The following is a 23014-nucleotide window of genomic DNA, read 5'->3' as shown; positions in this document are numbered from 1 at the left end:
CGATGACATGTACGTCATACACCTGTTGGTCATGTCAATTTATTAATACACTCATTACATGTCATACATTAAGTCTTGATCTAACCGTACTTAAATGAGCATATATTACACCCAGCTGGTACATTAGAAGAAATTAACTTTCTATAATTTGCATATGTCCAAACGTAGCGAATTAATGATGCATAGTATATGCATGATTGACTGTTTGTCAGTCAGATTGGTTCAGATATTGTAACTGGCATGGAAATATGGTACCCTGTCATTATTACCCCCAAACTCAAATCACATTGTCTAATTGCAATAATAATTAATGTCCTTTGGACAACTCATAATTATTACTTATAGCAAACTCTCTGACAATACCAACATTGTATCCTGTATTATATTGCCTATATCAACTGACAATACCTACATATATATTAATCATAATGTATACATAAACATGTACATCATATCTTGAATATATTGTATCCTGTATGTATTATATATATTGCCTACATAATCTCTGACAATAAGCCATGTCCATGTATATTGTATCCTGTATTCGTATATGTATACATTGTATCCTGTCATGTATTATTGCCTACATCCTCTAACTATATGTACATGTATATATTGTATCCTGTATGAATTATTGCCAATATCCTTTGACATTACATACATGTATATCGTATCCTGCATTCGTACATGTATATATCGTATCCTGTATCATTGCCTCTATTCTCTGACAATATACATGTATATTACTGAATTCTGTCTATTAGTAGTGGTATATGGTCACCGCCATGTTGTTACCTAAGGTTAATTATCTAACAGTAGAGGTATATGGTCACCGCCATGTTGTTACCTAAGGTTAACTATCTAACAGTAGAGGTATATGGTCACCACCATGTTGTTACCTAAGGTTAACTATCTAACAGTAGTGGTATATGGTCACCACCATGTTGTTACCTTATAAGGTTAACTATCTAACAGTAGAGGTATATGGTCACCGCCATGTTGTTACCTTATAAGGTTAACTATCTAACAGTAGAGGTATATGGTCACCACCATGTTGTTACCTAAGGTTAACTATCTAACAGTAGTGGTATATGGTCACCACCATGTTGTTACCTAAGGTTAACTATCTAACAGTAGTGGTATATGGTCACCACCATGTTGTTACCTAAGGTTAACTATCTAACAGTAGAGGTATATGGTCACCACCATGTTGTTACCTAAGGTTAACTATCTAACAGTAGAGGTATATGGTCACCGCCATGTTGTTACCTAAGGTTAACTATCTAACAGTAGAGGTATATGGTCACCACCATGTTGTTACCTTATAAGGTTAACTATCTAACAGTAGAGGTATATGGTCACCGCCATGTTGTTACCTAAGGTTAATTATCTAACAGTAGAGGTATATGGTCACCACCATGTTGTTACCTAAGGTTAACTATCTAACAGTAGAGGTATATGGTCACCACCATGTTGTTACCTAAGGTTAACTATCTAACAGTAGAGGTATATGGTCACCACCATGTTGTTACCTAAGGTTAACTATCTAACAGTAGAGGTATATGGTCACCACCATGTTGTTACCTTATAAGGTTAACTATCTAACAGTAGAGGTATATGGTCACCGCCATGTTGTTACCTAAGGTTAACTATCTAACAGTAGTGGTATATGGTCACCACCATGTTGTTACCTAAGGTTAACTATCTAACAGTAGTGGTATATGGTCACCACCATGTTGTTACCTAAGGTTAACTATCTAACAGTAGAGGTATATGGTCACCGCCATGTTGTTACCTAAGGTTAACTATCTAACAGTAGAGGTATATGGTCACCACCATGTTGTTACCTAAGGTTAACTATCTAACAGTAGAGGTATATGGTCTAGGCTGACGATGTTGAACATACACTTTACCTCAGAGACAATCTATCATTGGCTTTAACCTCAGAAAGTAGGCATGGGCATTAGGCCTTTCAAAAACAGTTTACAATCTACACAATAAAGCTATAATCGTTTACAGTATAGACTTCTTCTGAAAATATTTCCAAACACTTAATATATATGTATACAATATTTCTGGGCAAAATCTGGAGAATTTACAGAATAATGTGTGAGATATATAGGTGACAATTAATTCATGTACACGTGTATCAAATTCATTCAAAATAAAGAATGAAATCAGAGACATTATCAATATTTTGTTCATGATTTTATAATATATGGCCTCAGTTTGATGTTTGAAAAATTAATGTTCTAAAGATACACTTTGGTGTCATTGAGTTGAAGAAACCATTTTTATTAGGCCATGGAAATTGTTGATGTTGTTTCTGTGTCCTACTTTTTTCTTAATCCTGTTGTTAATTCCACAATAATGAAATAACTTCCTCCAATCAGATGTAATGTTGATGGTATTTAATTTTAAAATCAAGCCAAGATAATTGATTGTAGATAATCAATGCTAGAATTTCAATTAGAGTTTTTGATTTGTAATAGATGTTGCTCTAACATGGTCTATATAACATAGAGAAATGCATTTCCAGAGGGACAATAAAATGTTTTTATAGACACAACATACTTTATCTTCCTGGCAAAATTGCTAAAGAGTCTTTAAAATTCAAGAAACTTAGTCCACTGAAACAGTGAATGCAATTTCAATTCAAAGTCAACATTTACTTCCTGGAAAAACAGGATTTAGCCTATGCCAAATTGAACACAGTCTGCCAAAGCTAGGCCTGTTATTAAACTTAACCAAGACAGGGCACTATCTGTACATTTGTACTGCTCAATTACATCAGATTGGAAAATCATTCTGGTATCAATCATTCGTAAGAGTACAAAACTGTTGACTCAAGTATTAGTAAACTGAGAGGACACTATGCATTTACTGGGGGTAATAGTGTATGTTAACTGAGGGTAACAGTGTATGTTTACTGGGGGTAATAGTGTATGTTTACTGGGGGTAATAGTAAATGTTAACTGGGGGTAACAGTGTATGTTTTCTGGGGGTAATAGTGTATGTGTACTGGGGGTAATAGTGTATGTTAACTGGGGGTAACAGTGTATGTTTACTGGGGGTAATAGTGTATGTTAACTGGGGGTAACAGTGTATGTTTACTGGGGGTAATAGTGTATGTTAACTGGGGGTAATAGTGTATGTTTACTGGGGGTAACAGTGTATGTTTACTGGGGGTAACAGTGTATGTTAACTGGGGGTAATAGTGTATGTTTACTGGGGGTAACAGTGTATGTTAACTGGGGGTAACAGTGTATGTTTACTGGGGGTAATAGTGTATGTTAACTGGGGGTAATGGGATATGTTAACTGGGGGTAACAGTGTATGTTAACTGGGAGTAATAGTGTATGTTAACTGGGGGTAACAGTATATGTTAACTGGGGGTGACAGTGTATGTTTACTGGGGGTAAATAGTGTATGTTAACTGGGGGTAATAGTATATGTTAACTGGGGGTAATAGTGTATGTTAACTGGGGGTAATAGTATATGTTAACTGGGGGTAATAGTATATGTTAACTGGGGGTAACAGTGTATGTTTACTGGGGTAATAGTGTATGTTAACTGGGGGTAATAGTGTGTGTTAACTGGGGTAATAGTGTATGTTAACTGGGGGTAATAGTGTATGTTAACCGGGGGTAACAGTGTATGTTTACTGGGGGTAATAGTGTATGTTAACCGGGGGTAACAGTGTATGTTACTGGGGGTAATAGTGTATGTTTACTGGAGGTAACAGTGTATGTTAACTGGGAGTAATAGTGTATGTTAACTGGGGGTAACAGTATATGTTAACTGGGGGTGACAGTGTATGTTTACTGGGGTAAATAGTGTATGTTAACTGGGGGTAATAGTGTATGTTAACTGGGGGTAATAGTGTATGTTTACTGGGGGTAATAGTGTATGTTTACTGGGGGTAATAGTATATGTTAACTGGGGGTAATAGTATATGTTAACTGGGGGTAACAGTGTATGTTAACTGGGGGTAATGGGATATGTTAACTGGGGGTAACAGTGTATGTTAACTGGGAGTAATAGTGTATGTTAACTGGGGGTAATAGTATATGTTAACTGGGGGTAACAGTGTATGTTTACTGGGGTAAATAGTGTATGTTAACTGGGGGTAATAGTATATGTTAACTGGGGGTAATAGTGTATGTTTACTGGGGGTAATAGTGTATGTTTACTGGGGGTAATAGTGTATGTTAACTGGGGGTAATGGGATATGTTAACTGGGGGTAACAGTGTATGTTAACTGGGAGTAATAGTGTATGTTAACTGGGGGTAATAGTATATGTTAACTGGGGGTAACAGTGTATGTTTACTGGGGTAAATAGTGTATGTTAACTGGGGGTAATGGGATATGTTAACTGGGGGTAACAGTGTATGTTAACTGGGAGTAATAGTTTATGTTAACTGGGGGTAACAGTATATGTTAACTGGGGGTGACAGTGTATGTTTACTGGGGTAAATAGTGTATGTTAACTGGGGGTAATAGTATATGTTAACTGGGGGTAATAGTGTATGTTAACTGGGGGTAATAGTGTATGTTTACTGGGGGTAATAGTGTATGTTTACTGGGGGTAATAGTATATGTTAACTGGGGGTAATAGTATATGTTAACTGGGGGTAACAGTGTATGTTTACTGGGGTAATAGTGTATGTTAACTGGGGGTAATAGTGTGTGTTAACTGGGGTAATAGTGTATGTTAACTGGGGGTAATAGTGTATGTTAACCGGGGGTAACAGTGTATGTTTACTGGGGGTAATAGTGTATGTTTACTGGAGGTAACAGTGTATGTTTATTGGGGTAACAGTGTATGTTTACTGGAGGTAACAGTGCATGATTACTGGGGGTAATAGTATATGTTAACTGGGGGTAATAGTGTGTGTTTACTGGAGGTAAAAGTGTATGTTTACTGGGGGTAACAGTGTATGTCAACTGGGGGTAATAGAGTATGTTAACTGGGGGTAACAGTGTATGTTTACTGGGGGTAACATTGTATGTTAACTGGGGGTAATAGTATATGTTTACTGGGGGTAACAGTGTATGTTAACTGGGGGTAACAGTGTATGTTAACTGGGGGTAACAGTGTATGTTAACTGGGGGTAACAGTGTATGTTAACTGGGGGTAAAAGTATATGTTAACTGGGGGTAACATTGTATGTTAACTGGGGGTAACAGTGTATGTTAACTGGGGGTAACAGTGTATGTTTACTAGGGGTAAAAGTGTATGTTTACTGGGGGTAACAGTGTATGTTAACTGGGGGTAATAGTGTATGTTAACTGGGGGTAATAGTGTATGTTAACTGGGGGTAACCGTGTAAGTTTACTGGGGGTAACAGTATATGTTTACTGGGGGTAATAGTGTATGTTTACTGGGGGTAATAGTGTTTGTTAACTGGGGGTAATAGTATATGTTAACTGGGGGTAACAGTGTATGTTTACTGGGGTAATAGTGTATGTTAACTGGGGGTAACAGTGTATGTTTACTGGAGGTAACAGTGTATGTTTACTGGAGGTAACAGTGCATGTTTATTGGGGGTAACAGTGCATGATTACTGGGGGTAATAGTATATGTTAACTGGGGGTAATAGTGTGTGTTTACTGGAGGTAAAAGTGTATGTTTACTGGGGGTAATAGTGTATGTTTACTGGGGGTAATAGTGTATGTTTACTGGGGGTAATAGTATATGTTAACTGGGGGTAACAGTGTATGTTTACTGGGGTAATAGTGTATGTTAACTGGGGGTAATAGTGTGTGTTAACTGGGGTAATAGTGTATGTTAACTGGGGGTAATAGTGTATGTTAACCGGGGGTAACAGTGTATGTTTACTGGGGGTAATAGTGTATGTTTACTGGAGGTAACAGTGTATGTTTATTGGGGGTAACAGTGTATGTTTACTGGAGGTAAAAGTGTATGTTTACTGGGGGTAACAGTGTATGTCAACTGGGGGTAATAGAGTATGTTAACTGGGGGTAACAGTGTATGTTTACTGGGGGTAACATTGTATGTTAACTGGGGGTAATAGTATATGTTTACTGGGGGTAACAGTGTATGTTTACTGGGGGAAACTGTATGTTTATTGGGGGTAACAGTGTATGTTTACTGGGGGTAACATTGTAGGTTTACTGGGGGTAACAGTATATGTTTACTGGGGGTAACATTGTAGGTTTACTGGGGGTAACAGTGTATGTTTACTGGGGGTAACATTGTATGTTAACTGGGGGTAACAGTGTTTGTTTACTGGGGGTAACAGTGTATGTTTACTGGAGGTAACAGTATATGTTTACTGGGGGTAACAGTGTATGTTAACTCGGGGTAATAGTGTTTGTTTACTGGGGTTGGGGGATGCAGAAATAGTATCAGTTAACTTGGGGTGACTAGTGTTCTTTTTACTGTGTGCAACAGTGTATGTTTACTCGGGTAATGGTCAATGTTTACGAGATATACACCTACCAGACAAAACGACTTCCACCAAGCATCCTTCCTTTACATCGGCTGGAGAGTTGATCATCTGGAGAACATTGGCGCTACTGACATCATGGCGGAAGAGAAGAATCTTGTCCACCAGGCCATAAAAACCATGCTCAGGGAACTGGCAAATAAATAAACCATAGTGGTGAAGGCCAAACAGCCATTTACATAACAGGAAATATCATACAGTAACAAAACACTTTTTATAGAACATTATGATTTATGTGGAGTTATGAACTAGTCTAGAATTTACGTATGATTGCAGACTATTCTTGTGCACAGCTCTGCTGTTATGTAGCTACTTATACACAGCACTTGAATTTACATAGGAAAATTAAATCACATCAACAATTGTCAGAGTAAGGATTGCGAATTTAATGAAATATGGTCACAGCTGATTTTTTTATTTTATCTTTTATTTAGCATTGTCTTTGAAAGACATAAAAACTTTAAGATACATTTAAATATTGAGTTTTTGAGGGATAATGGTACAATTAGCCAGTGTTCTTATATACGCTGATATGAATGTAATTGGTACCTGTTAACTTTGCATTGCCTTGAAATCTCCTTGATTTGCCAGGCTTAAGAAACTTCATGCTTGGTAAAAATTTATGTTGGTTTTAAATCATACACACTCAAGTTTAATGAACTAGCTAGAAAAAAATAATTGGGCCTAAATTGTACATCTAATTTATATCTATTATTTCTCAAATGAAAAGGGCACTACCTTCACAAAAAAACACATCAAACTTAATCTATCCCAATGACTAATGGGATATACATAAGTTATAATTTAGTGTAACTGGTAATTTTTAAGCCTGATTTGCCCAAATTTGACAAGTTATATATCATAAGGATCACTTTAATCTGACAGAAGTCTGTAGCGCTACATACTGCATCTTTTTACTTAGCTGTCCTTCATAAAACTGGATTTTCTATATAGCTAGCTGACAAACATTTATCTTTGACTGCAAAGGATGTGTTGATGGATGGCAGATATTGATATTGATTAATTTATCAAATCATATCAAACAAATCTAATAGCCATATCATTACAGCGCTGCTTTCACACAATCACTGCTTTCATCTCCAGTTAAAATTATCTCCCTCTGTTTTAAATCTTATTTAATCTACTGTGATGACTAATTTTACATAACTCAGTATCTTAATTTATATCCTTCCTTCAATCGTATTTTTTAAAGTCTACATGTATAGCTATATACAGAGACCGGACAGAAGTATTCGGACAAACGCGTCGTAATATTTACCGCTCAATTTCGCGCGGCGCATAAAAATAAGGATAAATCCAGTTTGGAGGCTTGGTTCGCGTAATACTATACGTCATCGGAAAGAAAGATGACGTCACGCGGAATGTTGTGGCGGTAAAAATAAATTGCGTCGTCTGCTGACGGAATCGCAGGAATTCACGGAAGTAACATGGGTCGTCGTGGTAAAGAATTGACATCAGGCTTAAGAAAAGCGGTGGTAGCGATGATAGAAGGTGGGATAAAACAAACAATTGTTGCAGATAGGTTAGAAATACCAAAATCTACAGTTTCTGATATTTGGAAGCGATATGTGAGACGAGGAAACACTGAAAATACACATCGATGTGGAAGGACGCCATATTTGACAGATCGCGACCAGAGAAAGCTCTTGAAAGTTGTTCGTGGAAATAGGAGAAAATCGTTGGATGAAGTAACAGCCGAATTAAATGACTACAGGAACATTGTAAATGATGTACAGGTTAGTAGTAAAACAATTGACCGGAATTTAAAAAATCAGGAATACCGTAGAAGGGTAGTGAAGAAAACTATGGTTGTTCGTGAAGTCAATCTGAGAAAACGTGTGTCATTTTGTTTTGAGAAAAGAAATCTGACTGTAGAAAACTATTGGAAAGATGTTATTTTTTCTGATGAAAGTCAAATCGTGATCGGCAACGACAACAGAATTTTTATATGGAGGCGAAAAGACGAGGCATACCGGCCAGCCTGCATCTGTCCGCGGTCACACCGGAAACTTTCCGTGATGATTTGGGGGTGTATTACCCATAATGGAGTTGGTACTGTTTGCAGTGTAAATGGAATCATCAATGTAGCTAGATCCCTCTATTTTCAATTCCAGCTCATTTCGTCCTTCCAATGTATTTTTCCTGCATTATCTACATATAGTTATATTAGATCTCTATTTTCAATGCCAGTTAAATTCATCCAATATATGGCAAGATCTCTTTTTTTCATCCCCAGTTAAAATCATCCATTTTTCGTTAAATCTGCATTGTATATACATATAGCTAGATTATTAATTTTATGTCCGGTTGTTATGATTTCATTCTTTCAATATACCAAATCTACATGATATTCAGCAAGTATCTTATTCATCCTACCATTTTCTCAAATCTGCAATTTCACCTTTCATGAATTTTTTAACTTTTTTTTTTAAGATTTACATTGTAGTAATGGAGTAGAGTACAGAATGTGTGCGCGTGCATGCATTTCTGGGTTGGCAATGAGAACCTGCAGCTGGGCTGGTACTTATCAGAGAGTACACAAGAAGTTGTGTGCATTATCCACAGGCTTATATATAGAAAGTGATGATTTCTTTTCAAAAATAACAAAGTAAAAATAATAACCAATTCTTATAACAGCAGCACACATATGTAAATGATTACACGTAATTTTGACAGGCCGTCAGAACAATTACCTACAATTATACACCACATCGTGGTACATCTCTGTATAGTACTGCTAACTCCTCTCCCAAAAAATAACATACAGAGGTAAGGTATATATGAAGTGTACAGTTTTAGTTTCAATATTTTCAGGACAGGTGCTTGTTTGAAAGTAAGATTATGATATAAGTCAAAATGAGGATCCAGATAGGTACAAACCTTAATTATAATTATGTATATGCTGGTTTTTAGTACGATAGTTTAATGGTACATTTTGTAGGTCAACATCGATATGATTGGCCGGATATTAATTCTTTAAATGTATATGTAGGTATCATGAAGTAACTAATGTTTAAAATTATTGTGAATTGATATAAATTATGACACTTTAATAAAATATTTGATCATTATTGATATATTATATGTTTATCTTTATAAGAACTGAATGCTCACTATAAATTTGAGTTACCAGAGAGTTTGACTGTATATATATATCATAAATGAATGACCACACTCGACTCAAAATTCATCTGTATAATGGCCATGCAGTCACAAATAGAGTGTCATTCAAAGATGATTTGTACATGTAGAGAGTTCAATTGAAGTGCCAAATACATATGCATTGATCATAAAGTAATACACAATTATCACATGCGAGCTATCAAAATGCAAAAGAATCCATTAATGTGTGATGCAGACAATGAATTGTGTCACTTGGAATAGTGTGGACATATACAAACACAAGGTGCAGCATCAAACCATAATTATATATAAGAGCACATTAACATTGAGGTAAGCAGATAAAACTCACATTATTTGGGGTTACAGGCTGTAGAACATGTAATTATAAGCAACATATACAGTTAATAATTCTGATCATTCAAAACTAAAATAATCATGTAAATAAATAAACATGTATATACTGGCCTCCACACAGTCATAAATACTTGCCAAATTCAATTATTTGAATTTCCACTGAATCCGTGAAATATAAATGTTCAAAATTTCAAATCCCTAAAAGCAACATTTATTGATCGCCTCTTGAAAAGATAATACATTATAGAACATAAAAGTTGCTCTTTCTACTGGACTTGATTATATGATTCATTTTAATGAATAATTAATGAAAGTTTTTACTGATAATTCAAGATTAATTTTAGGATCTGAAATTAGGAGTCTTCGATCCCTACAGATATCCCTACAGATATATTATAGCAGTCTGCGATGTTGGGCACTAGCCGATGGCCAGGACTAGTAAACTGAAGTCTGGACTAATAGTCAGTACATACTGAAAACATCTAACCAAGTCTGATAAGACTATATATAGTGGCAATTTTCCTCCAAAATAATGGAGAAATTATTATTTGCAGTTTGCACAATGTAAATGCCATCATAAAATAAGGCATTCATATACCTTCAAGAAATATCACTGAACTTTTTATTACCTGTAATCCCAGAAAGTTAAATATAAGGTATATTATTATGTCAATTAACAATGCCAGTGATTTGAATAGTGATAAATATAATGATCATCTAATCCTAGATCCAGCTTGTTCCTGTAGGATGCCCTATGGAAATGCTAAACATTATTTATCTTCATGTCCCCTTTGTACTGCCTATAGACACTACTTAAATGATATTTCTGACTAGATTGTATATTCAAATGTAGAACTACTTACAATTATAACTCTGGTAAAATGAATATATCTTAACCAAAGTTCATACATAATTACATTTTATCTACCATTAGATTTAATTAAAATCTGATATAACCCCAATTTCTATTAAAGTACCCTCATCATTGTTCCTGAACATTTTTTTTAAGCTGAATCAGCATTTTTATGCTTGGAATGTGAATGTTAATTAGAGCGAGTGTTATAATCTGAATGAACGTTGTGAAGTATTGAGGCAAGTATACTGTATGTAAAAATGAATGGTGAGTGTAAATGTGTGTAACTTATATCTTGATATGTATATATTTGTGCCAATATTGTTCCAAGATTCACCAGATTCATATATAGAAAAAGACTTAAATAGGCTTGCCTGTTGTCGAATCCTATTGTACCATTTGTCAAATGTGCAATAAAACTTGTTGAAATGAAATGAAGGAATTCCTCGAAAGATTCAAATTGAAGCATTTTGATGAGCAAGACTTGGTTCCAGTTTTAGTAGTCTAATAGACTTGGTTCTGGGTTTTAGTAGTCTGACAGACTTGATTCTGGGTTTTAGTAGTCTAATAGACTTGGTTTTGGGTTTTTGTAGTCTAATAGACTTGGTTCCAGGTTTTAGCAGTCTAATAGACTTGGTTCCGGGTTTTAGTAGTCTAATAGACTTAAGCTTGTTTCTGGGTTTTAGTAGTCTAATAGACTTGTTTCTGGGTTTTAGTAGTCTAATAGACTTGGTTCCGGGTTTAAGCAGTCTAATAGACTTGGTTCCGGGTTTTAGTAGTCTAATAGACTTAAGCTTGTTTCTGGGTTTTCATAGTCTAATAGACTTGGTTCCGGGTTTTAGCAGTCTAATAGACTTGGTTCCGGGTTTTAGTAGTCTAATAGACTTGGTTCTGGGTTTTAGCAGTCTACATTAATTAGACTTGGTTCTGGGTTTTAGTGGTCTATTTATAAATTTGGACTTGTAAAATTAGTCGAACTATATTAACATTCTGTGTTCACTAGTCCAAATGACAAGTGAGGAAAAGAGTTCAATGTTACAGTCTGAAATAGACAAGCATGTCCAGCTTGATGGAATGTGTAACATAAATATGTCAACATATATTTCAAAGAAAAATAACCAATTTAATTGAACATGTACAGCAATGATGTGAAAACTGAAAATCGAACTTTCATGCAAAACATCAGCATCCTACCACTTTTAATGACTGCATGGTAGACACTGCAGAACTTAATTCATAACCATTTGTGATCAACAGACCAAAAATGGCTTTGTGGTAGGGCATAGAAATTCACATTCCCTATCAATTTCCTATGTCAAAAATTCTTCTGTTTATGGCATACCCATTGTTCTTATAAACAATTATGATGTCAATATTAATATCATGGACAATGTATTTTTCAATTCCAGCTTTCTGATTGATTGCTATTTAACATTTCTATATTTCTGGTAAGTAACTACTAATATAATGATATAAGCTGTGATGACAGATCAGGTTCCCGTTGCTGACACTATAATATATCATACAGTACTGTATACTGCAGGCTTAGCATGATGATGACGATGTTAACACATAACCAGTACCACAACCATTTAATCCTCAGGTGACAAATTATCCTTAGGTATGCGAGCCAGAGTCTGACAAATGGTTTGACATTGACTATATCACTATGACAACTGTACTTCACTACAGCATCAGTAAATTGTAGAAGTTTGTCTTCCCCAGTTCTGGCCATATACTGTACCACAACATGTACTCTCATTTCATTTGTCCTCATCCGTAATTACAGGTTACTCAATTTTCTTGGTTTCAGATTAAAAGCATCTTTGACGACACCCTCTGGAAGATAGTCAATCTTGAGTGAAGAAGTTGCCAATAACACGACGACAACTAAATTTGACATAAGAATTTCCTACCATGTGTTGCAATTGCCCATCACATAATAAAAGCGGAATGGCAAACACGTATTCCAGATTTCATCTTTGCCTCAAATGCAAGCAAGCGAAAATATTCCAGTATTCCCCATCTCGGTCCAATTTACGAGGGTAACCTGTTATCTTCATCTTACCTACCCTATTAAGGACATATTCTATAATTTCCCCGTTTCACATTCTCACACCCAGAGAGTACTATTCCAATATTTCTGCCACATTTATTGCCCATCTCCTTATAATCACCCAAAATAGAGTACAGGGTATCCCGGGGTATAGATTCTATCTTATCCTCCTGGGGGCTCCATCTTTCAATCTGCAAGAATGCAGACATCATCTTATACATTAAATGACAAGGGAATTCCTTCGTCTCTACTCAAAACAAATCTATAACACAAATAACCATTCCAGTTGATGTCTACATATTGAACAGCAATATGCACATGATAATTCTTAAATTCAAAGAATCAACTTACCAATTCTTCTCTTTTTTTATAACAATTATGTCATTCCACTGTCATTTTCATAACATGTGCTTTCAGTTGTATGATCTTACGCAATTATGGGGACCAAACTTGTGGACTGAACTACTTTTGTTTTAGGATATATTAGCATTGAATTGGCGGGACTATGTAAAAACACAGTCATGTGTCATTTAAACAAATTGTGCGGGATCGGTGCAGGTGCCCCGTCAATCTGAAGGACTGTATACGTAGAAATGTGGATATTTTCTGAATATTGCCACAGTTACCTAGCTGTCACTTTGATTGTCAATGCCATGCCAAAATTGTGCAACCCTATGCACATAACAAAAATTATTATTTGTGTTTGATTTATTGGCCGTTTTTGTCAAAGGAAAACGATACCTTTAGTACGTATTTTGAGATTAGTGGTAACATCGATCATGACCAGTCACCCTGACCACAAATGGCACTTACATGTAATTGTAAGCCTACAGAATATATATCTCCCATATACGTAGCCTAACTATATTACTCCTCAGAATCTGCAATAATACAATGTATCATCTAGAATGCCGTTTTTGATTGATTTATTTCTCTTAATTTCTGAACTACACAGACACTATGTTGATAACGATGTTAACGTTGCATTCTACGAAATATATTTTACACATTTAAGTAATCGCAGACTTATATGTAGATCTATTTCTGAGTGCGTGTTAGAAGCGAATGTTTTGAAGTCAGCCATATTGGATTGAACACAGAAGTATAGTATCGTAGAGGCGTCATGGTGAAATTGTCTCCGATCCATATAAAGGAAAAAACATCCCATTCTACTCTACAGGATTCTTATAAAAAAATATTAAGCTTCGGTTTGAAAACTGTAAAAAAAGCCTGAACCCCAAGGATCAACATTTCATGATTTATGGCACGAGGAATTTTCTACCCTTCCCCAAAACCTCAGAAGATTTCACAGGCTAAATGTTGTCTTTTATAATCAGAACATGCCAAATCCTGGCGTTCATTGTGGATTTTTTCCCCTCCAAATGAATACTGCTTTAATTTTTTTTTTTGTTATTTCTGAAGGGTAGTAGAAAAGCAATCTCCTTTCTGAAAGGTTATAGTATATAGTCTCTCTGCATATTTATTCAATAGCAAGATCATTTCATGCAAGTTAAACCTCAACTACTAGCTATTATAGGGAAGTAAAATGGAATTAGGCCTATGGTACGTCCCACAGGAGTGGACTGGCATATGCATCATTGCATGGGGACATGTCCATATATGTCCTAAATGAAAATTACCTGGACCCTGCAGATAGCCACAGGGTAAGTGTAAATACAAATTAATGTATATATGATGGAATTATGTACATATAGTATATAGTTACCTGACATTACACAACCCTCTACTGTAGCCCCAGGTGTTCTGGTCAACTACTACTACCGGTATATGTATTGTTAACTACCTGATGATCATCACATCACCATGCATCACTGACGCACAAAAAATAAATAATACTGATTATCCAGTATAATCTAATTTTTTTTCGTAGGTCAAATAGCAAGTGTTAATCATGTTGTTCCACTTAGATGATCATATTGAAGAAGGAAAAAATGATATTGATGTGATTATAGAGATGTAATGATATAATCAATAAACACTTTAGTATGTGACGAATAAACAATATACAGTAGCGTAAGATACATAAATACAATACACTGTATGTACATACATATATATGATACACCATACATACATGTACAGTATAAAACATAAATATGATATACACCATACATATATATATACAGTACAATACATAAATATGATACATGTACAGTACAATACATAAATACATTACACTGTATCATACAATACAACACACTCTACGTATACCGTACCATACATATAAATACATTATAAACTGTATACATATCATACAATACATAAATACAACACACTCTACCGTACCATACATAAATACATTACACTAGTACTGTACCGTAGATAGCATAAATATATATGATACACTGTACCACATATATACAATACATAAATTTATACAATACATGTACACTGTACTAAAAAAACATAAATACACTGTACGTATACAGTACAATACATAAATATTATCAGTACCATGCGTGCATGGTATGGCACTTTTATTAAATTAAGTAGAAGAGCATCAGAGGTTGCTAAGTTTGACCCCAAATGTATATTCATTATTCCTTCGTAGGTATATATAACAGATAATACTCTGTACTTTTCATAAAACAGCATTCTGTATATACATCATGTAATCTTCCCTGCCCACTGGTGTAGAATGGCAGATATACCCAAACTAGAAATGGACACAGATTTGGTGGTAAAACTAGAAATGGACACAGATTTGGTGTTAAAACTATAAATCAATCACACTAATGTTCTGTCAACCATTCCTGGTACCCCAATTACAACAACTGTGTAGATCTAGAGTAGATGTACATGGATCTGTATATATGCACAAATTATATACGTAATTCATGATAAACTTCTTACAAATCTATATAACCATTAAAACTTTTTTTTTACATTGATCATGATCAGTATTGATGAAAATATTCATTATGATGCGTACAAGTATATTATACAATGTATATTTCTAGGTTTGTGGTCAGGACTAAATGTCCTTGCAAGATTATAAAACCTGCAGACCGATTTGCCCAGGGCTATAAAATGATAGGTATGATGTATACCGTACAACTTCTACTGATCACAACAGTACTAGTCAATCCCATCAAAAATTCATTTCTCTATTTCTGTCAGACATGTTCTGCTGTAAACCTGCCTGATATATTGTACTAATTAATGTACATACATTGTATAATTCAGCTGGCCCACTTCCATTATAAATTATATTAATGACTATGAAACAGTTTCAATAGATTCTGTATTAGATATTTTGACAAAAGTTTTGGAAACACTATTCACAGCCTTTTTTTTTGAGAAGCTTTGCTAATTAAATATTCTTGAAAAAGACAAATCAGTCCTATTATATTCATTAAATATAATTTGATACACACATCAGTGATATTTTTACCACTATAGTTATTCACAGATGACAATATAGACTGGTTTGTACAATTTCCTCAAACAAAAAATGTGTGTTTTTTCCCAAAATGAAGAGAGAAAATATCAAATTTTCTCAATTCTAAGCAAATACTACTTACCGTAAGTAATTTATAATTTTATAAGCAGACAAATGCTCTTTCATAGTGCTAGTGGAAATATCACATGTATACATGTATATGATGTAATATACAAGCATGTGCAGGGCTCAAGCTTAAGGTAGCACCAATTTTAGTGGTCATGGCGTCTATGAATTCACCATTGGCGACCATTTATTGACCTAAAAGGTAATCTACATGAGTGCATGGTTGATCTTTCAAGGGTTAATGTTAAAGTTGCAATCAATGCTAAAATGATGTTCACAATCGAAAAAGTTACAGAGATGTTATACTGAACTAAAAAATTTAAAGATTTAAAAAAAGACAACATGGCCAGGCGACTGACTTTTCCAATTGGCGCCCAGATTTTATGACTTGGTAGCCAAACAGGCCATCTGGTAAAAATATGCACTTTGAGCCCTGACGAGGAAGTAGTAAAGGATCAGACTGGCTTGAGGACGTGGTGGTTAAGAGTTTGAGAGTAAAAGGCTCCTATCAATACTTCCCCTGATCATGAGAATGAATGTATCATGAACAACTTCTGATGATTAACAATAGGGTATATTTTACATTACACTTTCATGTATATATCATACCGTGATGATCTAGACTCTTGACTCGATCAATGACATTTCAGAAGTCAAATCACATTTTCTCAGAAATATGAATGATCAAAATTAAATGTAGTCAAGTAGCTATATATAGGCATATGTCTTTTTAATCTCAAGAGTCAGAAATGATCTCATTTTGGGGAGTCAAAAACATATTCTAAGGGCCCTGAGATGCACATATGATCATGATATCCATATACTTTGTTTAATGAAATCATGTTTTTCCATCTATATTGATATTTTTGTTTATAAGATAGCAGCATTAATGATATGTTATAATGTAACCCTGGTATCACTGCCACCTTATATATTATATTAGAGAATCTTCTCATGGACATCCATGTATTACCGTATTTGACCTAATAAGGGCGCAGGGCGCGGGTAATTGACAGTGGGGGCGCCCTTATTAAGATTAGTTATTCTGAAGTTTTATGAGACAGACTATACCTTATAAATAGCAGAATACCCAAGGCTGTGGAAAGAGTAAAATATGCAGTCAGAAAAATATTCCAGATGAAGATATCTATTCATTATATATCATATATTAAGCTTAAACATCACTTGAATATTCCTGTAAACTTGTAAACCATGCCAGCTGATCTTTAGACCAGAGAATGTGTGTTCCATCATTGATATTCAAATGCAACTCAAGATCTTTTGTGTTCTATTTATAGACACAGGTGATTTCCCAGGTCATATCAGACATCGTTTTCTTTGACCTAATAATTGATTTACAATGTCTTTTACTAGCTTTCTGTTCTGAACAAAAGTTATTTATCAACAAGAATGAAGTCTTTTACTTTATCTTCAAATAAAGATGGTAAGTTATTATTTGTATGTGTGTTTAGTTTCAGGTGCTCTTTGCACTGACATGTCATCTGTAGGAATAGACAAAATGTGGCGAAAAACCGTCTTCCAGTTACTTAATTTGCTGAAGAAAATTGAACACATAAAGTAGCAAAACATTTCACATGAATTATTACTTTTGAACACCATTTTGACACTCAGTCAAATATTCATTTCCTTGAAAAAAGGTAGGGGCGCCCTTATTAGGTCAAATACGGTATATCACATATATATATATATATATATATAATTAAAAATATATAATGTCCTTGTGATGGGTATACATAGTAATAATAATAAAAAAACACAAACCAGAAATTCACACTAGCGCTTTCAACATGCTTTGAGAGCAAACTCTTCAGGTGTAATGAAAGGATTCATTTGTGACGTCATCACTGTGTGTCATGGTTACGTCAAAACAACATAGATTGATGACGTCATAAAAGACAATGATCAAAAGTACACATAAATACAAAATTGATGACGTCAAAATAAAAAAGATACACAATTAGAAATTATGTAATGGAAAACAACTGTTTTTACAATAAATCCTTTCATTACACCTGAAGAGCTTGCTCTCAAAGCATGTTGAAAGCGCTAGTGTGAATTTCTGGTTTGTGTTTTTTTATTGTTTTTTTTTTTTTTTTTATTATTATTACTATATATATATATATATGTCCTGTACAATTTTGTAAGTATGTATTTGTAATTCTCTACACTTTATATGTTTATGAGAATAAAATCTTGTCATTGTCATATGCCATTTTATGATTTCTAACAGATTTTGGGGGACTTTGCTTGGGTGATCTCTACTGGGTACCCTTAACTTAAAAAGATTCCTCATGAAGAGAAAGTAAAGCATCATGCTAAAATGTTCACTGTAAAAATTACTTTGCCATTTTGTTTGTCACAGAAAATACTGAGAAGAACAGGAGAATCTGACAGCAGGAGATGATCGAGACTCATGTACTCACTTTACTCAGTCTATCAACCAAAACAGTAACCAAAAGTAAACAAAACAGGTTTATAGACAGTCAGAAACCTTTGAGTGGTTTGAATTCATTGAAAACAGAAACATCAAATGACACACAACTAGCTCAAGGTCTCTGGCAAATTAATTTTTGTTTAACCCTATTTGATGCTGAGTAAGTTTCACCCAAATTTCAAGGTGGAAAGAAAGATAACAATAATATCAGTATTTATAACTCTAAACTTAATGGCAACGGTGTGTACTTACAGTTTGGGTATTCTATATATATCCTATCTAAATAGTTCAATCAATAATTCACACCAATTTCAAGTTAATAATAATTTGCCTCAAAACATTTTGCTACATCATTTCATCGCTTTTTCAAACATGGCGGTATTGTCGTTAACAATATGATGTATGTCTCACTCAGACTGTGTGTACCAAGTGGAACAAAAATAAAAGTTTGAAGAAAATAGTATTTCCTTGAATAATTATGATTTTGTCTTTTATTGCTTTATATGTGATTTAATGAATTCACGAAAAAGAGGTAATAACATGACACCATTTAACATTTAAATATCAAAACTTTGAAAATTTGATGTTATAACATGACAACATTTAAATATCAAAACTTTGAAAATTTGACAATCAGCACAGTTTGAAGTTGACATGCAAAGTTAGAGGTTACATGATGCCTATCTTAAGTTTGCTGGAGTAATGACACACGAAATAAAAAGAAAAAAGACCAGAATATCTACAAAATACTTTTTCCCCATGCATCGGTAAAGTACTTTTATGTATCAAATCAACTAACATTTAGAGAAGGTATTCAGTCTAAATCATTGCAGCGTACTATCATCTAATCAAAGACCATACAGTGCTACAAAGTATGATTTTTAACACACGTACAGCTCTTAATGGTAATTTCACAATCAAACCTTACAGTAGAAGTATCTTTTGGGACTGGCCATGGTTTATTATTAGGTCATCATGACAACAACGTTCAAAATTCACGATCTCATTGAATTGAAATTCAAAAATAGCAAGGACCTGATGATTAAGTCAACACCTGACCCGAGAGGTATTGTTTGGGTGGAGGGTGTGTCTCACGATTAACAAATTAAGTAGGCCAAGATGATACACTTCCGCTGTCCCCAACACACTGACAATGATCACAATACACATCTTACCTTTCTATCCACAAATGAACATGCGATGTCTTTCAAGCTCGCTAAAGTCAATTCCCCATCCACATTTATTTGGTCTCGAGTAAGACCAATTTGCATTTGGAAAGTCAAACTTTTCCTCCCGTCTTCCATCTTGCCATGTGTTCGATATTCTCTCTCTCCAACTATGCGATGTCCCCACTTCAGGATGACATCAAAATATATTCTGTAAGCTTCCGGGGTAAACGAATCTGCTGCCTCGGAAATAAAGTACAGCTTGGCCAATACCGGTAGAGTTTAACTTGCCAGCATCACTGAGACGTGTTGTGTCTGTTAGCGGACTGATGATATGTGTAACTGTCCATCCGATAGATTACGTGGACAGCAGGTGCTATATATGATCACACACAATCCAGCAACTCAACGGAACTTTATTTTCCCAAATCGCCTCACTTAGTCAATCACGTGACATCACCTATATTTAATGTCGTACAAAGAATTTTCGCTTTAGATATTTTTTTAATAGAAGAAATGCATCTTACTGGTTCATATCTATTTATTTAGTATAGTGTGATATAAATGTATAAAATCCAATAAATATATTGTATTACTGATTGTAGCGACAAACATCCCGGCCGCTTTACGGCAAAACAAAATTTGACGACGGTAGAAATGGCTTCCTCGGAGTCCTCTGATAGTCGGACAAACAGTTTGAATACCACCAGTAGCCACAACGATGACAGCGTAACACATATAGAACTGAAAGGATGGTTAATGAAGCGATCGAAAATGTCGAAGAAATGGAAGAAGCAGTGGTTTTTGCTTAAAAATACTGAACTTTTGTACGGGGACACACCCGAGGTTTGACAGCTTATTTTGCAATAACATAAAGTTGTTACATTGGTAGCTCAGACATACGATTATGTAGTTGTAGCTCGACGAGGGACTCGCATTAAGTGGCCATATCTATTCATACATTTTTTAGAATATAACAGCGATATATTAATGGTAACAAGAACACGATTTCCACATACATGCCTAATATCTATACACTACAGCAGTACAGGGTTGGGAAACCGCCAACTTGTTACTAAAAGTAGTATTTGTTACTAAAAATAGCCAAAATAACTTATATTATTTGAAGACACATTAGTTTACGACAAAGTAAATAATATTTTACTAAATGATGTTTACTAAAAAGTTAAAAACGTAATCTATATGTTACTTTACCGGAAGTATTGCATAATTTTTTGATACTTTCCAAATGTGGAAATAATTTTGATTTTATTTCCCATGACTCATTGAGTATGATGTCTTACATGATGAAAAAAAATGCGACTTGTACAAAACATTTAAAAAATTAAGTTTTAAGTTATTTCTGCTATATTTAGTAACAAAGCTATGCCTCAATTCAAAAGGTGTGTGTAATAAGCAAGTTGGTGGTTTTCCCCAACCTGCTGTGTGATAATATTAATGTTCTGACACACTACATGATCGATGGATACATATAAGTTTATTAGAGAAAGATGCTGATCTAAAATGAAACCATATCTCTACCTGAACAGAGCTCGTGTAAATGTGTAATACTTTTACTTGACATACAACTTAATTTCACAGTGGCATTATAAGTCAATGTAAAAAAATGTAGCACATTCAAATTATTTAGACTATTGAAAAATAGTTGGTAATTTTTAAAGTTTGAAATACTGTGATCATCTGATTATGCCTTGTCACATATATTTATCATTCAAAGAGCCTCACTATGAACATATGCTATATATATGCTTAGTAGTAATATAATTAGGCTATATTGCAATCCATTTACGACAAGGAACCTTTTAATTGAATTATATGTTTTCTTTCTTTTCAGCAAACATCTAAGAAAATACCACTGACCAATTCAGAAATCTCGGAGACCAATTTAGACAAGAAAAATTTTGCATTCCGAATAAAATCCAAAGACATTAAGCGAACATTTTATATTCATGCTGATAATGAAAACACTCAGAATGAATGGATGCAGGCAATTTGTTTTGCCAAAGCAGCAGGGAGACATGGAGACATGTCACAAGCATGTGTGCTACAGTGATATTCTAAGTGTCATCTCGTTGTGTGTGCTACATTTTCATATCCCTGGGCATATGTTACCTCATAGCAAATTTGCAAATTAGCAAGAAAAAGGTTGAAATACAGCCCAAATATGGTTTGCAGATTAAATTCAAAAGAAAGTTTCTTAAAAATACTTATTTCAGAAATTTGTGAGCAATATGTTTGGCCTGGCGCTAAAATTAACAGGTGTTTGTGACAGGTTTAGGGCCATGAGGAATACTGAAATTCAAAGGCAGGATGTACCAGTTTGTGGTATTGGGATGTTGGAAAATAAGGAATGCTGAAGGTCCTAGGCTGGATGGACAAAGAGTACCTTAATCCACAAATATTACTGCAGCTTTATAACAGACATCCCCTACTGATTCAGTAGGGAACCCAGTCATATTTACATTATATTGAATGGTAATTATGTAAATGTGCCTTGTATATGTATTTTTCATACCGTACATTTACATGTATTTTCATTACTCCTCATGTTGAAGATTTAAATTGATGATATTTATTAGACTCATATACTGAATATAACTTAATATAGTAATTTTCACAAACCAAATTATCCATTTGTATTTATATATATAAAGATATATCTACAACAATATACATTTTCATTTCATATAAATTATACATATATATATATATATATATCACATCTTTACTAAAATTCTACAAGGACCAAAATATAAATACAAATTGTAGTGTGTTATATTGGTATATATTAATATCGTCAGGTAATAAAAAGTTTTGTTTGTCTTTAGCCCATAGTGTGATCAGCCAATCCATTCACAGATCACTAACATGATATTCACAAAAGATTCATACTTAAATCTTATATTTTGTATAGATCTCCACATCACAAGCAACATTACAGCCTGATCCCAGCGCCCCCCCC

General features: G+C 34.4%; 2 protein-coding genes across 7 annotated transcripts in view; one reads left to right on the top strand and one right to left on the bottom strand.

The window, feature by feature from the left end:
- Nucleotides 1–20475, bottom strand: part of LOC117323833 (serine/threonine-protein kinase D3-like) — a 65076-nt gene extending 44601 nt beyond the window's left edge. For 4 of the 6 annotated variants that reach the window (XM_033879309.1, XM_033879310.1, XM_033879312.1 and 1 more), the window contains exons 1-3: nt 20041–20475; nt 9968–9985; nt 6468–6606 (exon numbers count right to left, since the gene is read on the bottom strand). In XM_033879309.1, coding sequence (XP_033735200.1) covers nt 6468–6606; nt 9968–9985; nt 20041–20169 — 286 coding nt within the window. In that variant the 5' untranslated portion in view covers nt 20170–20475. The remainder of the gene's footprint in view (nt 1–6467; nt 6607–9967; nt 9986–20040) is intronic. The other 2 variants (XM_033879313.1, XM_033879315.1) reach the window with 1 other exon arrangement.
- A 184-nt stretch (nt 20476–20659) lies between these two features.
- LOC117323831 (PH domain-containing protein DDB_G0274775-like) lies at nt 20660–23014 on the top strand. The gene is made up of 2 exons (XM_033879308.1): nt 20660–20877; nt 21887–23014. Exons 1-2 carry the CDS (start codon nt 20689–20691, stop codon nt 22103–22105), a joined length of 408 nt encoding a protein of 135 aa, XP_033735199.1. The 5' UTR covers nt 20660–20688; the 3' UTR covers nt 22106–23014.

This window comes from Pecten maximus, chromosome 3 (genome assembly GCF_902652985.1).
Source record: "Pecten maximus chromosome 3, xPecMax1.1, whole genome shotgun sequence".
NCBI classification, from domain to species: domain Eukaryota; kingdom Metazoa; phylum Mollusca; class Bivalvia; order Pectinida; family Pectinidae; genus Pecten; species Pecten maximus.
This window is presented reverse-complemented; position numbering and strand designations above follow the sequence as displayed.

Bases quoted from the DNA above. Each gene is read 5' to 3' on its own strand.
- LOC117323831 (XM_033879308.1), top strand. From the start codon at position 20,689: ATGGCTTCCTCGGAGTCCTCTGATAGTCGGACAAACAGTTTGAATACC. The intron at 20,878-21,886 runs GTTTGACAGCTT...CTTTCTTTTCAG, and splicing joins TGTACGGGGACACACCCGAG to CAAACATCTAAGAAAATACC.